The sequence below is a fragment of the Rana temporaria genome, chromosome 5 (genome assembly GCF_905171775.1).
Source record: "Rana temporaria chromosome 5, aRanTem1.1, whole genome shotgun sequence".
Classification (NCBI taxonomy): domain Eukaryota; kingdom Metazoa; phylum Chordata; class Amphibia; order Anura; family Ranidae; genus Rana; species Rana temporaria.
In genome coordinates, this window is record NC_053493.1 from 41,039,070 (window position 1) to 41,051,968 (window position 12,899).

Here is a 12,899-nt window from a genome sequence, read left to right on the forward strand (position 1 = left end):
CTTTCGTCAGGCCTCATCTGCGGCGAGGTATGTCCGAAGTTTGGCCCCCCTCCTCCTTCCCCGCCGCTGGGCCATTCAGAAAGCGCAGTGTACTTCGCATGCACAGTAGGGAACCGGCTGTGTAGCTGAAAGGCTTCATTGCTGGGTTCCCTTACTATGAATGGTGGCGGCAGGATGGAAACATCGGCTGGGGTGCCGACATCGCTGGATTTCAGGACAGGTAAGTGTTCTAATATTAACTACTTCCCACCCGGCCACTGCATATGTATGGCTGGGTGGGCGCTCTCTCCTTCTGAGTGGACATTCAGAAGGAGGGGGATCGCGCTCGCACAAGCCCAATTATGTGCAAGCAAAAAATGCAGTTTTTTTAATTCCCTTTGCACGTGATTGGGTATTCTTTTACCTAATTTACTAAGCCACAGAGCAAATTCCCTTGCAAACTGCACACTCTATTTGCCTTTCGTAAATCAACCAGTGTCACATAAAATATATTTTTGCTACAGGTGCAAAGTAACAGAAAAAGAAAAGGAAAAAAAAAAAGATCCTTGGAAATGCTCCAGAGAGGGGAAAAGGAGGCTTGGGGGTACATTTGAGTAAGGCCTCGTACACACGGCCGAGGAACTCGACGTGCCAAACACATCGAGTTCCTCGGCCAGTTCAGCACTGAAGCCGCCGAGGAGCTCGGCGGGACGAGAGCTCCCATAGAACAACGAGGAAATAGAGAACATGTTCTCTATTTCCTCGTCGAGCTCCTCGTCGGCTGCCGAAAGTGTACACACGACCAGTTTCCTCGGCAGAATTCAGCCAGAAACTCGGTCGGAAGCTGAATTCTGCCGAGGAAACTGGTCGTGTGTACGGGGCCTGAGGCCTGGACATGCACTTTACATTTCAACTCAAGATCAAACTTAGTTGCTAGTAAATGTTAGTTATAATACCTAACAATGGACTTTGCTTATTTGTTTCTTTTTGTCTGTTAAATATACCAATCAAAGCATTTTTATAAACTGTACTGTAAAAATACAGTTCATGAAATTTTGATCTGTCCCGTGTCCTGTCCACTGTTCCAGTGTTATCTCAAAGTGCCTAATGAGCTCTTATACTTCTTATGTTGGGACTGCAGATCAGATCAGTAGTGTCTATGTGCGTAAACGAGTATAAGGGGTGCGTGTGACTCAGTAGTTTAACAGAAATAAACTGGGCAGGGCTGACACCACTCAATCCACATAAAAGTTGTGTTGTTGTCAGCCCACAGCAGGACTTGGGAGCTGAGTTTATTTCTGATCGAACAATGGGTATTTCTCTGTACTTGCAAAGTCTTTATAGTGATAAAACACAGGAAATGGTGCATGTATTGTAGAGATGTACTACATATGTTTTTCTTTATCTTGTCTTCATATACGCTTTTAAGTTTTGGGGAAGGTGTGGGTAATGGACTGAACTTTTTTTGGGGCATTTAAAGTTGCGGTTTGTAGAAGTTTTCCCTCCCCCAGCAACATTTTTGGTACAGGAACAGACATTTACCATCATAAGAAAATGTATATATGTTGGTAAATGTTTTTGATGAAAGTGTCAGCAAAGATTGAAGTGCCTAAAGATTGTGAATGGTACTTTTTGAAATGAATGATACATTTTGGCTGACTCTGACTTTCCACTCCTTCTCAAATAAACCTTTAGCTTATAGGTGGCAATCACAAGGCCCTCCAGGCCTTTTTTATGTGGCTCTCACACCTCTCCTGCAGCTGCAGGAGAGCTCCAGCCCTCCCTGGTCCTACTCCAGACTCTGTACTTTCTGCTTTCAAGTAATACATCCAGCTTCTTCCCAGCAGCAGCATAAGGAAAGGGGGTGCACTGTGATGTAAGGAAGAGTGGGGGACTCAACTTCTGATGGTGGGGTGGCTCTTGACATCTAATGTAAAGGGGAGGAGATGCACTGGACATCTAATCTTACAGATACAACCGGCCCTTTTGAGGACAATCATAATGCTGATGTGGCCCATGATGAAATTGAGTTTGACACCCCTGCTTTAGCTGATATAAGCTGGTGTGTTTTATAAGTGTAACCTAACAAATGGATTAATCATTGGATTAAGCCGCAAAGGCTAGTGTGTTTCATTATTACATCTCAAACCACACTGACCACCATACATGCCAGTGGCAAGAGAATGCACTTTAAATTCTCCATGTATTACCAATGTGCTTTGTTTTTTCTTTATTTACCAAAGTTGTGCACCATGCATGGCTATCCACCTGTGTGCTTCATGTTTAGTTATGAGCATGCACGTCATAGCGGTGTACCTGGAGGCTGTGCAAAATAAGATTGACACATAGCCAACCAGCAATTTGCAGTTCCTAGGGTGACAATGCTACATCTGCAGAAGCAGCTGTTGGTGTTGTCACCCTGGGTCAGGGTGTGTCAGGACCAACAGGTCAAATTCTAACTATTGTTTAAAGGAGAAGTATGGCCAAAGCTATTTTGGACATATGTATCCGTTGGGTCACAGGAGTGCACTTAGGGCCAGATCCTCAAAAGGGATATGCCTAAACTGTTTAGGCCTTGTAAAAGTAGACCCTTCTATCCCGCGTCGCCGTCTTTTTTTTTTTTCTAATTTTTTTTTTTTCCCGCCGCAACTCGTATTTTTTTTTTTACGCCCATCGCGATTCTCAAAACCCGGCGCAACATAAAACCGCGCAAAGCACGTCGGGAAAATGACGTCCTGAGTATGCGCAGTACAGCCGGCGCGGGAGCGCGCCTAATTTAAATGGGACTCGCCCCATTAAATTAGGAACGCCTTGCGCCGGCTGGATTTAAGTTACACAGCCGAAAATTTCTAGGTAAGTGCTTTGTGGATCGGGCACTTAGGTAGAAATTTTCCGGCAGTGTAACTTAAATCCGAATATTTAAGTTACACCGGCTGGCTGTGGATCTGGCCCTTTGTTCTTCACTCCTGTGACCCAGATTCAGCGGACCGCAGGCTAAAGTACGCTGCCTGCTAGCATCACAGGGCCAGTCCAGGCTCTGCAGGGATCCCAACAAAATGTTGGGATCCACCCAGATGCCTAACCAGCAGCTGGCTCAGTCTCTCTGTGCACCTGCTCCTGCCCCCTCCACAGTCCGCGCTCCAGTGAGTTCTAGAGGGGCAGAATAGAGCGACAAATAACAGTGGATAAGCTACAGGATATTATTATTTTTTTAATTCACATCCAATTTTTTCAGGGGGAGTCAATTTGAAAGCAGCAGAAGTGGAGCAGCATATATTGGTGGAGTATGTTCACTTCTAAAAGGAGGCGGTGTGAATGAGGTAAGAGGTACAGCGGCAAACATTACTGCCTTGGTATAGTTCCATTACTCTGTACTAAAGAATATTACAGTGGTTCTAAAGTCAAGAGTTTTTTTTCCTTAATGCATTTTATGCATGAAGGTAAAACAATTTTCAGTTGCTGTTTGTCCCCCCCCCCCATCCCCCCTTTTCCCCTAAATACCTAACTAAGTCCTTTTTTAATTGAGTGCTGTGCCTGTCTGCAGGCCCTTTCTTCCTGTCTACCTGGTCTCTCAGGCTTGGCCAAGAGCAGCAAGAGCCATTGGCTCCTGCTGCTGTCAGTCAAACCCTGTAAGGAGGGGGAGCGGGGCCAATCTGCGCTGTGTGTGTCTATAGACGCACACAGCCTGGCTTGGGAGCAAGCCCGCACTTGTTCCCCCATAAGAAGCATCTTCCTATTATGGCACATGAAGAAGAGAAGGAGGATAGAGTGTCGGCAGGGGACCCCAGAAGAGGATGTTCAGGGCTATGCTATGCAATACCATTGCACAAAGCAGGTAAGCACATGTTTATTAATTTTATTTCAAATGTAATTATTTTATTTTATTTTTTTCTTTGTCAAATTGTCAGCTTAAACAGGGTATTTATTAAAAAGGTGCAGTAAACAAAAGTCCTTAAAAATTATGTATAATAGTTTAGGTAGAGAAAGTAGCCATATAGTTGTTTTAACTGATGCATACTAAATGTGCTAAATTTGGACTGGGTATCTAGGCTTCAGTGAATTCTGAACATGAAGAGTTAACGTATCATGAGCAAAAATAAAAGATGGCAACAGCCTTCCTGTTTTATGCTGTATCCCCAAATGTGTTTTTGGCATCAGTGATGTTCATCTATTTTGTATCATGTTTCAGTTTGGAAGGGTGGATGTCCTGGCAATCACAATGGTACAATCCCTGGCTTATAATTTGGGCATTTTTTCTGATAAGGAGAAGATGAAGAGAGGTATGTAACTGATATGTTTTTTGATGTACAGCATTGTTTCCTCTGATTGGGATAACATATAGTACCGTATATACTCGAGTATAAGCCGACCCGAATATAAGCCAAGGCACCTAATTTTACCACAAAAAAATGGGAAAACGTATTGACTCGAGTACAAGCCTAGGGTGTCCATCTGCATGCCTCACTGTGTCCATGTCCATGCCTCACTGTGCCCATGCTTCACTGTGCCCATGCCTCACTGTGCCCATGACTAGACTGATGTTTAACATGGGAGTCTATGGAAGGGGTGGCCAGAAATGGGGCTACATGTGTGCCAAGTTCCGGATCCAGGGGACCTACGACTGACTGGTACCGGGTCCCCAAAATCACCAGAGAAATGACCATTTAACATGGGAGTCTATGGAAGGAGTGCTTGTTTTTGAAAAATCGGTACTCCCCGGCCGTAGGTCCCCTGGACAACAAACTTTGCACACTTATAGAGGAAGAGGTGGGCTACATGTGTGTCAAGTTTGGGGTCCAGAGGACTTACGGCTGGCCGATACCGGTTCCGCAAAACCCGGGAGATCAGGCGCAAAAAGCCGAGGGGGCATTTTCAGCACAAAAAAATGTGCTGAAAAACTCAGCTTATACTCGAGTATATACAGTAGTTGTTCTTTTGTTTAAATATTTTATATCTTACTACAGAAAAACTTTTTTAGCAATATTTTGCAGAGAACACTGACATCAATCCCTGTGGACTTTTTTCTATATGTTACCAAACCTATCTATAGAATCAGGCACAGTACTCGAGTAGTACTGGCTTTTGGTAATGATGGATAGTTCTATATGGTAAAGGAAAAAAAACTTCACTATACGTGTGTTGTGACCTTAGATCAGTGGTCTCCAAACTGCGGGCAGTGGGCTGGATGTGGCCCTTGGCTTGCCTTTATCGGGCCCTTGGGGCACTTTTACTTCCACTGATACAAGACACTATTCCTACTACTGATGTCAATGATGGGACACCATTCCTTCCACTGACACCAACAGTGGGACACCATTCCTTCCACTGACACCAACGATAGGGCACTATTCCTTCCACTGACACCAACAGTGGGACACTATTCCTCCCACTGACACCAACGATGGGGCACGATTCCTTCTACTACTGAAAGCAGGTGCTATGTAATTTATTTACTCCCACTGTCCATCAAGACTGAAACCTTGTTTACTCCCACTGATGCTGGGGTATTCACTACTCCATGTGTTCACAGTCTGGCCCACCTAAAGTCTGAAGGACAGTAAACTCTCCCTTTGCTTAGAAAGATTAGACACCCCTGCTTTTGTTGAATAAAAGCAGCAGGTCCAATGTCTCAGCAATAGGCATGCCTCTCCTCAATCTTAGCTCTTGGTCAGATATCTGCCTGTGTATGTTTACTTTAAAGCCAACTATACATGTTACAATCTGATTGTACAATCTCCTAAGGCTTTGTAAAAACAAAATCAGCGAGCCTTTGCACTATTTAATCGTTGGTAGACCTAAGAAAGATTATACAATCAGAATGTAATATGTGTGATCCAGACCCGTCGCAACAGGACAGGCAAAGGAAGCAATTGCTTGGGGCCCCGAGCTGGTGGGGGGCCCCAGCATCCAGCGGCTTGAATAGGCACAGGCACACTGGCGTAGAGTGGGGAGGGGGCAGTGGGGGCCGTGGCACCGGGCGAAAAAATTTAGGGGGGTGCAGCGCAAAATCCGGTGCCAGTGTCACGCCGTCCTAATGTGGATGGTGTCACTCGCTGCGCTCCAGACACCATATTCCAGCTCAGGGATGGGCAGCGGCTGCCCGGTGATTGGACGATTGGGGGTCATGTGCTGTGGCAGAGGCTGGGTTGCTGTGGGAGTCCCGCCTCTGCCTCGCCATGTGAGCCGCCGCCGGCTTCTTCTCCTTCGCTGCGGACGGAATCTACTTTTCCCCATTGTGGCAGCCAGTCTGAGACTGGTACAGCGGCGCACGCTCTATCCCACAGGCAAATGTGAGTGAGGAAATGACATCGCCGGGCTCCTACTAAGCAAGTAAACTGTGGTATGTGACAGACACGATCACAGTACAGTCACACAGTGCACACTACACAGAGCATCACCATCTTCTCCACTAATCTCCAATGTCCTCCCAATGTCCTTCCTGTCCCCCCCAATTTTCCCCAATGTCCCTCCTGTCTCCTCACTGTCCCCCAATTATACCCAATGTCCCTCCTGTCTCCCAATTATCCCCAATATTCCTCCTGTCCCCCCAATGTCCCTCCTGCCCCCCCAATTATCCCTAATATCCCTCCTGTCTCCTCACTGTCACCCCAATTATGCCCAATGTCCCTCCTGTCCCCCCAATGTCCCTCCTGTCCCCCCAATTATCCCCCAGTCCCCCCACTGTCCCTCCTATTACCCCAATATTCCTCCTGTCCCCCCAATTATCCCCAATGTCCCTCACGTCCTTCCAATGTTCCTCCTGTCCCCTCAATTATCCCCAGTGTCCCTCCCATCTCCTCACTGTCCCCTCTGTCACCCCAATTATCCCCAATGTCCCTCCTGTCCCCCCCAATGTTCCTCCTGTCCCCCCAATTATCCCCCTGTCCCTCCTGTTTCCCCAATATTCCTCCTGTCCCCCCAATTATCCCCAATGTCCTTCCTGTCTCCCCAATGTCCCCCCAAGGTTCCTCCTGTCCCCCCACTTATCCCCAATGTCCCTTCTGGCCCCCCAATATTCCTCCTGTACCACAGTGTTCCTCCTGTTCCCCCAATTATCCCCAATGTCCCTCCTGTCTCCCCAATGTCCCTCCTGTCTCCCCACTGTCTCTACTGTCCCCCCAATTATGGTGGTGACAATTGATGGCATGGCACAGTGGCTGCGTTTGATTAGACATTGGCTGCGTTTGGCATGGCACAGTGGTGACAACTGATGGGCACAGTGGCGACAATTGATGGGCACAGTGGTGACAATTGATGGGCACAGTGGTGACAATTGATGGCATGGCATAGTGGCTGTGTTTGATGGCACAGTGGCTGTGTTTGGTATGGCACAGTGGTGACAATTGATGGCATGGCATAGTGGCTGCGTTTGATGGCACAGTGGCTGTGTTTGGCATGGCACAGTGGTGACAATTGATGGGCACAGTGGTGACAATTGATGGCACAGTGACTGCGTTTGATGGCATGGCACAGTGGTGACAATTAATGGGCACAGTGAGTGGCGGCAATTGATGGCACAGTGGCTGCATTTGATGGCATGGCACAGTGTGGGTGAACTTACACTGTATCACTATGCTGTGGTTCTTGTAGGCTTTGCGTGCGTGCATGGGGGGGGGGCCTCCATGTCCATTTTGCTTGGGGCCCCCAAATTCCTTCAAACGGCCCTGGTGTGATCACCTTGAGTCATATTCTGTAAATATTTTATGCCAGTATTACAGTGTGGTATTTCTGGTAATGTGTCTGGTTTGTATTTTTAGGGGAATGTACCTGTGAAGATAGGTGGCATGGATGTATCATGGAAGACATTGGGTAAGGCCTAAAACAATCTTCTCTTTTTTGCTGTAGCCTAATTTTCTTCTTGCTGGACGTTATACAGTGTGGGGTAAAGATGTTGAGTCTTATGATGGAAATAAGTTCATTCTGTTACTCACAAGAACCAACAGTTGCCTCAGTTTCATGTTTCTTAAAGTGATATTAAAGGCTTTGCACAGAGCAGCCCACATCCTCCTCTTCTCGGGTCCCCTCTGACACTCCTGGACCCTCCCTCCTGCCAAGAGCCCCAGAGCAAGCCGCTTGCAATGGGGCTTTCAAGCAGGCTCATTCCCGAGCAGCAGTTTTGTGTGTCAATTCAAACACAGAGCCACGGCTTGGCCCCTACCCCACCCCCACTCTCTCCTTATTGGTTTACTGGCTAGGATTGACAATACCTCCCACTGCTGTCCGAGCCAATGAGGAGGGAGAGTCAAGGCTCTCGTGCACAGCGCTGAAGCAAAATTGGGCTCAGATAAGTATTGGTGAGGGGGGGGGGGGGGGGGGGGGCTTCTGCACAGAGAAGTTTTTTTTTTAACTTCATGCAAAGAATACACAAAGGTAATAAAAACTTGAGCCTTTAGAACCACCTTAAAACCTAGCACACTATGATAATATAATAAAAGCATTTTTTAGCTCAACACATATTGAGCATAATAAAATCGCATTCCCCAGTAAACTATTTGTTGAAATTCTTACGCCAGTACTTGCAGTTTACAGCTTTCAATGCTGCTATGGTACAGGAATGTGTGTTTCTATTGATGTACGCAGTGTAGGGAGACACAATTCAAGTTCCTGCATGCATGGTGGCTCCATAGGATGCTGCAAGAGAAAGGAACGGCCATAAAACAGGAAACCTGAGGCAACAGTAATGGGATCAGCTTAAAGGGATTGTAAATGGAAAATTGGAAAGAAACTGCGCTAAAATACTAGAAAAGAAAAAGGAGAGCTGCAACACAGTAAAGCCCCATACACACTATCAGTTTTCCTGTCAGTTTTCTCATCAGGTTTACCAAAACCATGTAGTGCAAGGGCCTGCCTGATTGCATACAAATTGAAACTCTTGAGGTTTGACCTCATATTAGATGGTTTTGGTAAACCTGAAGAGAAAACTGTCAGGAAAACTGATAGTGTGTATGGGGCTTTACAGTCTATTCAATCCGAGAGCTGCCATTACCATGTAAACAATAAGTACAAAAACAGAATGTGAGAAAAATATAAATCGCGCTACCTCTAAACCATGTGAAACAAGTGTTAAATCACAAAACATTCATTATCCAAAACATAAGTGATATATGATGGTATATAAGTCACTAATATACCAAAAAAAAAGGAGGAGGCTGATTGCCACTAGAGGGCACTATGTAGCACTCTCAAACCCCTTGATATTAGTGAAACAGTGATGATATTAATAATAAACATCAAAATAGATTAAATCAGAATTATGCATTTAAATTAATCTTCTTAGAAAATTTTTAAAAATAAATAAAATATTATAGCAAATAAAGTCCATAAATGTTTAACACAAGAAATGCCAAACACCCGTGCTCTGTGCCAAATTCCAAAATTAGTTGAAAACGTGTCCAAAGAAAAGTGATATATCCTCCACCAAACTATGGATTGGCTCCTTACCAAATTCGCCATGATCCCTTATGACAGGGGATCATGAACAGCATATAATAGGTAGTCACTCCCAGTCACGTAGTTCAGACAGATATGATCCTTAACATTGGGCGCGCTGTCGTCACCCAAGAGCTCCAAACGTTCCCCCAGTGGACGGGTGTCTGGAAGTTTGTGTACCGGCACATCAGATTCAAGGCATTTTTTTACTGCATGCTTGTAAGTGCAATACAACTTTTTTTTTGTATAATCTTTATTTGTGAACGGCATTATAGTACAGCACAACACATGTTGTCAGGAGCATTTTGCAGCAAACAATAAGCCGTTCATTTTCCAATATAACATAAAAAACAAATTGACAAATTAGACATCGAGACACAATGAAATGTATAGGCACATCGAGACCCAATTATTCTAAATAATGTCGCTAAGGCCCAGGGGCCGGGCAGCGAGGCAAAAGTGAAGGCCACCCCAACGCATAAAACACAACCAATAAAACTAAATAGAGAAAAAAAAAATCCAAGCGTGGGGGTGGAACATCTAAGGTCTCACAGCGGTTGATAGAATGGGCAACCGCCGAGGAAGGGGCAAGGACCGGAGGCCAAACCAGCTGGTCCACTGGACAACATCTAAACAGTAAACAGTATGCCAGATGAGAGGTAGATCGGCCGAGCGCGCACGAGGGAAGGGGGGTCTCCATGGACCTCCGACATACCTTCCCACACGCAACAAATCCGACCGACCCCCACCGTGGTCGACGCGCCCATCCCGAGGTGGCAAAACAAGTGCCCGACCCCAAAGGGGGTCAGGCTGCCCCCCGGCAATGGGACATCGAGTCCGTTCAGCCAGCCGGGACCTCCCGCGCTCACCCCTCCCCCGACACATCACCCACCAGGTCACTCAATGTCATTAGATCACTAGGAGAAAAGCGGAAAAGAATAGAGCAGAGAAGACAAGTGAAAGAGAGCGAGAGGGGAAGAGAGAAAGAGAAGAAGAGGAAGAAGAAGAAGTAGGGAGGGGTTAGGATCAGAGTAAACATACCTGAGGTCAGGCGTCCGGCTCCCCCCCCGCACCACTTGCCTCCGTCCATCCTGCATTCCGCATCAGCTGAAAAAACAAACCTAGGGAGAAAGGGCCACCCAATGAGGTCCAAGCCATCCGGCCGAGGGCACCGCAGTTAACTACAGGGTCCGAGGTCTTTGCTTAAGTGAGGGGTCTGCTAACTCCAGCAATGCCACATCCAGACTGGAAGTGACATATCCCGGGTCCGAGGTGTACGCCGCCCAGGCCGACCAGGTGTCGGAAAACCGCTCCCGGGTATTCCTGCAGGTGGTGATCCAGTCCTCCGCCTCCCGTATCTCACCAACCTTGCGGATCCATTCCTCCCTGCTGGGAACCTGCGGGCGCTTCCAGTATATTGGAAGTAGCCGCTTCGCTGCGTTCAAAAGGTGGGGCAGTAGACTGCGCCTGTACTGGCTCGCCGGCAGGGGAGGAATGTGCAACAGAAAGTGGATCGGGGAGAGGGGGACATCCAGGTCTAGAATTGCCTTGATCTGGGTCTGTATGTCTAACCAGAAAGGCCTGATCACTGGACAGTCCCACCAGATATGCAGGAGTGTACCTCTGTGGCCACATCCTCTCCAGCACCGGTCTGACGTGGATGGGTAGATCCTAGCTAAATCTGCTGGCACCCGGTACCAACGCAACAACAATTTATAATTCGTTTCCTGGGTCTTGGAGTCAATAGAGCTGGACCTGGTAAATTGGTACAGTTGCGTCAGTTGGCTAGGAGTAAAAGTCAAGTCTAGGTCCCTCTCCCAGGCCCTAACAAAAGTGGGTTTCTGTGTAGACGTCGCAGAGCTGAGCAAGCGATAGAGTTCGGAAATCATGTGGGGGATCGGTTCCTCTTCAATAAAGAGGCGTTCAAAGTTTTTAAGTGTGGAGGTGTCCCGAATTGAGTCCCCGTGTGTCGCAAAGAAATAGAGTAATTGTCGGTAACGCCAGAAGTCCATTGGAAAGGTCCCGTGCCGTTCTCTAAGTGTCTCTAGAGGCAAGAGCTTACCGTCTCGCAAGAGTTTACCACAGCTAGCGTTACTATCGTCAACCCACGGACCAAAGAAAGCCGCCTGTTCCCCTGGTGGAAACCACAGGAAGCCACCCAACGGGGCCAATGGGGACACGGGGGGGGCCAGGGCCAGTCGAGCGTTAAGCCGATCCCAGACTTGTAAGGTCTGAGTTGTCAGCGGGGAGGCAAATTCGGACAGCCCCCTATCTCCCCGGGACAGCCACGGGGCATAAGCTAGGTTCCTGCCCGCCATACACTTCTCCAGGGAAACCCAGAGCTTGGAGGCAGTGTGAAAGCGCCAGTTGAGTACCCTCTGGAGGATAATTGCTCTGTGATACCTTTGGATATCTGGTAAGCCCAGGCCTCCTGCCTCTCTCAGACGCGTTAGTAGTCTAAGCGCAATTCGTGGTTTACGGCCGTGCCATATAAATTTCGATATGAGACAGGACACTTGAGTAAAAAATACCCTAGGGAGTGACATAGGTATCATCTGCATGTAAAATAGGATGCGGGGAAAGATATTCATTTTCACCACGGCCAGCCTTCCCAACCAGGTAAAAGCCGTCTTGTTCCAAGTGGCCAGGTCGTTTTTCACTGCGGCTAGCAAGGGGGGGAAATTGGCTGCATATAGGGTGTCAAATCTGTCTGTCAACCGGACTCCTAGATATTTCAGGGATGATTTAGCCCAAGTAAACGGGAAGGCAGCCTGCAATCGTTCGGCCAGCGAGGGGGGTATCTGAATCGGGAGAATTTCCGATTTTGAGTAGTTAATTTTGAAATTAGAGAGCGTCCCAAAGCGGTTGCAATACAACTTTTAATACATTTTTCTACTCATTTAATGCGCTATGTGGAGCTGTTATTGTTTTTTACATGGTTGTCATTGATGCTGGTGAATTTCAATCACTTGTGGATGAGACCCAATGTTAAGGATCGTATCTGTCTGAACTGCGTGACTGGGAGTGACTACCTATTATATGCTGTTCATGATCCCATGATATATGCTGGTCATAAGGGATCATGGCGATTTGGTAAGGAGCCAATCCATAGTTTGGTATAAATCACTTTTCTTTGGACACGTTTTTAACTAATTTTGGAATTTGGCACAGAGCACGGGTATTTGGCATTTCATGTGTTAAACATTTATGGACTTTATTTGCTATGATATTTTATAATTTTTTTTTACATTTTCTAAGAAGATTAATTTAAATGCATAATTCTGATTTAATCTATTTTGATGTTTATTAATAATATCATCACTGTTTCACTGATATCGAGGGGTTTGAGAGTGCTACATAGTGCCCTCTAGTGGCAATCAACCTCCTTCTTTTTTTTTTTGGAAATAGTAGTGACTTGTATATACCATCATATATCACTTATGTTTATTTTTTGATAATAAATGTTTTGTGATTTAACACTTGTTTCACAT

The 12,899-nt window shown here is 46.5% G+C and overlaps 1 protein-coding gene across 8 annotated transcripts in view; it reads left to right on the plus strand.

Moving 5' to 3' along the window:
- ADAM22 (ADAM metallopeptidase domain 22) overlaps positions 1-12,899 on the plus strand; it is a 390,621-nt gene that overhangs the window by 284,515 nt on the left and 93,207 nt on the right. For all 8 annotated transcript variants that reach the window (XM_040352431.1, XM_040352432.1, XM_040352434.1 and 5 more), the window contains exons 12-14: positions 3,215-3,299; positions 4,169-4,259; positions 7,737-7,788. In XM_040352431.1, the coding sequence (XP_040208365.1) occupies positions 3,215-3,299; positions 4,169-4,259; positions 7,737-7,788 (228 nt within the window). The remainder of the gene's footprint in view (positions 1-3,214; positions 3,300-4,168; positions 4,260-7,736; positions 7,789-12,899) is intronic.